Genomic DNA, 2879 nt, shown 5'->3' with positions numbered 1-2879 from the left:
CAAAACTTCCACGGAAGCAAAAGCGGAACCATAATGAGTCAAGCATGAAGTGAGACGCAGACAGGAGGGACCGCTCTATGGCCATGGTCTGTCAAATGGAGGAACCAGCATCGTCCTTCAGCATTGCATGCTACACCGTGGTAAGTGACACCCCGGTACCCCACTGGCAGCTGGTGGCTCCCAGCCCCATTTGCACCACCACCTCCTCAGCCCACACCTGGGCACGATGCAAAGAAGCTATGCTCCCCTCCCAATGCCTGACCCCGCAAGTGCTCCCCTCGGCTCTCATTTTGCAAAGGGAAAGAAATACGATTAGCAGCAAACTTTCTGCCCAGGATTTGCAGGTGGTCACAAGCTGACCTCAGCCTCCACTGGTTACTCACGCAAAGCATACCCAAAACTGCATCCGAAAGACATACCTTCGCTAACCTGAGCAAGCTGACTTGCTTGATCCTGCCCACCGCAGTGCAAACCTCATCGACACTCAGGATGGCTCATTTGATCCAAAGAAGACCTGTTCAGCTACAGTTAACCATCCTTTAGAGGCACGGCGTGACTGGGTATTACCCCCAACCCCAATCTGCTACCATATGCATATGGCACAAATGAGCCATGGCTCTGCCTGGCACTGGGACATGACAAGAAAGGAGCTACATTACCTCAGCAGGCGTGGGGAGCCGGCTGGCAGTGCCCACGATCTGGTGGTACAGCCCTGGCTCACCATTCCTTATGGTGCTCTGGCGGCTCCCCAGAGGGCTGGAAGTGAAGGGCTTTTTACACAGGAGATCACTCTGGCGAGAGTCCGTGGTGAGATAGACCTGATGGTAGAAGTTGGGTGGCGTGAAGCCACCCCGCACAGCGTCAATATGGTGGAAGGGCCCTGGTGTCCTGTACAGGGTGCTCCTGGAGCTGTTGAACAGCTCCTTTGACTGCCTCCACTTGTAGCACTTGAAGATTCCCACTGACAACATGGTGATGAAGAAAGCTGCTGACACTAAAATCACAGCCAAGATGAGATAGAAAGTCACGTGCCTCCTGGTATCATTGGTGGGTGCCACATCAGTGAGGTCAGTGAGCACCTCCTTGACCATCTCGGCCACAGAGATGGAGACAGTGGCACTGGTGGACAGCACAGGCTCCCCATGGTCTTTCAGCAGAATGACTAGTGTGTGCTGGGGAGCATCATCCTCCCGGAGCTGACGGGCCGTGAAGATCTCCCCGCTGTGCAGCCCAACTGAGAAGAGGCTGGAGTCGGTGGCCTGCAACAGGGTATAGGAAATCCAGGCATTGTACCCTGCATCTGCATCCACCGCCACCACCTTAGTGACTATGTGGCCAGCAGGAGTGCCTGGAGCCACCACATCGGTATATGTGGCAGTGGTGTTGGGGTAAGGGTACAGCACGGTTGGGGCATTGTCATTGAGGTCAGTGACAAACACACTGACTGAGACATTAGTGGCCAGAGGCGGTGAGCCACCGTCCTGGACCTGCACCACCATGCTGAACTCCACCTGGTCCTCGTGGTCCAGGGAGGTGAGCAGGTAGAGTGTGCCATTCTCCCGGTTGATGGAGAAGAGGTGGCCTACAGTGGGGTCACCTTGCAAGAGGGTATAGGAGAGATGGGCGTTGCGCCCAAGATCCGGGTCTGTGGCGCTCACATTAAGGATGGGGATGCCAGGCATGTTGTTCTCCAGCACATACACATCATAGGAGTCCTGGGAAGACTTGGGCGCGTTGTCATTGACATCTGACACCTGCACCAGGATCTGTTTTACCGCAGACAAGGGTGGCGAGCCCGAGTCCCTGGCTGTGATAGTGATGTTATACTCCGATGCCTTTTCCCGGTCCAGAGCTGCCTTTGTTTTCAATGTGTAGTAATTTTTGAGGGAGGAGCTGAGCATGAACGGGATCCCAGGGGAAATGAAGCAGTTCACCAGACCATTGTCATGGGAGTCCAAGTCCGTTACACTCAGCAGAGCTACGACCGTCCCTGGGGTTGCATCTTCAGGCACAGGGCTGTACACAGAAGTCACCGTCACCTCTGGAATGTTGTCATTCACATCCACGACTTCCACCAGCACTTTGCAATGAGCCACGCCAGGAGCAACACCCTTGTCTTTAGCCTGTAAGTAAATCTCATACAGCTTCGTTTCCTCATAGTCCAGCTGTCCCTTGACCCTCAACTCGCCTGTGGCCGAGTCCAGAGCAAAGAGTTCTCGTACCTTGGCAGGTGTGTGGCTGCTGAAGGAATAGACGATGTCTCCATTAGGCCCATCATCCAGATCGTATGCACTGATCCTGGTGACCAGGGCACCACTGGGCGTGTTCTCCCTCACGCTGGCCTTGTAGGTGGACTGGTTGAAGACCGGGGCGTTATCGTTGGCATCCACAACGTCAATGTGGATCTGCACGTGGGCTGACCGTGGTGGGCTGCCTCCATCCAGCGCAGTCAAGACCAAGTGCAGCTCCCGTTGCTCCTCCCTGTCCAGCTCCTTCTCCAGCACCAGCTCCGCGTACTTGCTGCCATCCACCCTCGTCTGCACGTCGAGCACAAAGTGGGGGTTGGCGCTGAGCTGGTAGGTTTGCAAAGAGTTAATCCCCACATCGGGGTCTCGCTAGCGGGAAGCGCCCTCCGCCCCCCACCGACTCGCTGATTTCCAGCCTCGCCTGGCTGCTGGGAAAAACCGGGTCGTTGTCATTGATGTCCTGGATCTCCACAGCGCCGCTGTACAGCTCCAGCGGGTTTTCCACCACGATCTCAAAGCTGAGGGTGCAGGGAGAGAGCGCACCGCAGAGCTCCTCCCGGTCTATCCGCTCACTCACCAGCAACGCGCCGCTCGTCAGATCCACCCCGAAGTACTTCTTATTGCCGCCGGACA

At 56.0% G+C, this 2879-nt stretch overlaps 1 protein-coding gene across 1 annotated transcript; it reads right to left on the bottom strand.

Moving 5' to 3' along the window:
• Window positions 1-650: 650 nt before the first annotated feature.
• On the bottom strand, window positions 651-2874 carry LOC104163242 (protocadherin gamma-C3-like; the record flags this gene model as incomplete). The annotated part of the gene is given in 2 exon segments (XM_009702171.1): window positions 651-2616; window positions 2618-2874. Coding segments are annotated over 2 exon segments (2223 nt in total), but the record flags the coding sequence as incomplete, so codon positions are not given.
• Between the last annotated feature and the right edge of the window lie 5 nt (window positions 2875-2879).

The sequence above is a fragment of the Cariama cristata genome, unplaced genomic scaffold (assembly GCF_000690535.1).
Source record: "Cariama cristata isolate BGI_N322 unplaced genomic scaffold, ASM69053v1 scaffold27426, whole genome shotgun sequence".
NCBI classification, from domain to species: domain Eukaryota; kingdom Metazoa; phylum Chordata; class Aves; order Cariamiformes; family Cariamidae; genus Cariama; species Cariama cristata.
The sequence above is the reverse complement of the archived record's forward strand: the minus strand, read 5'-3'. Positions and strand labels throughout refer to the sequence as shown.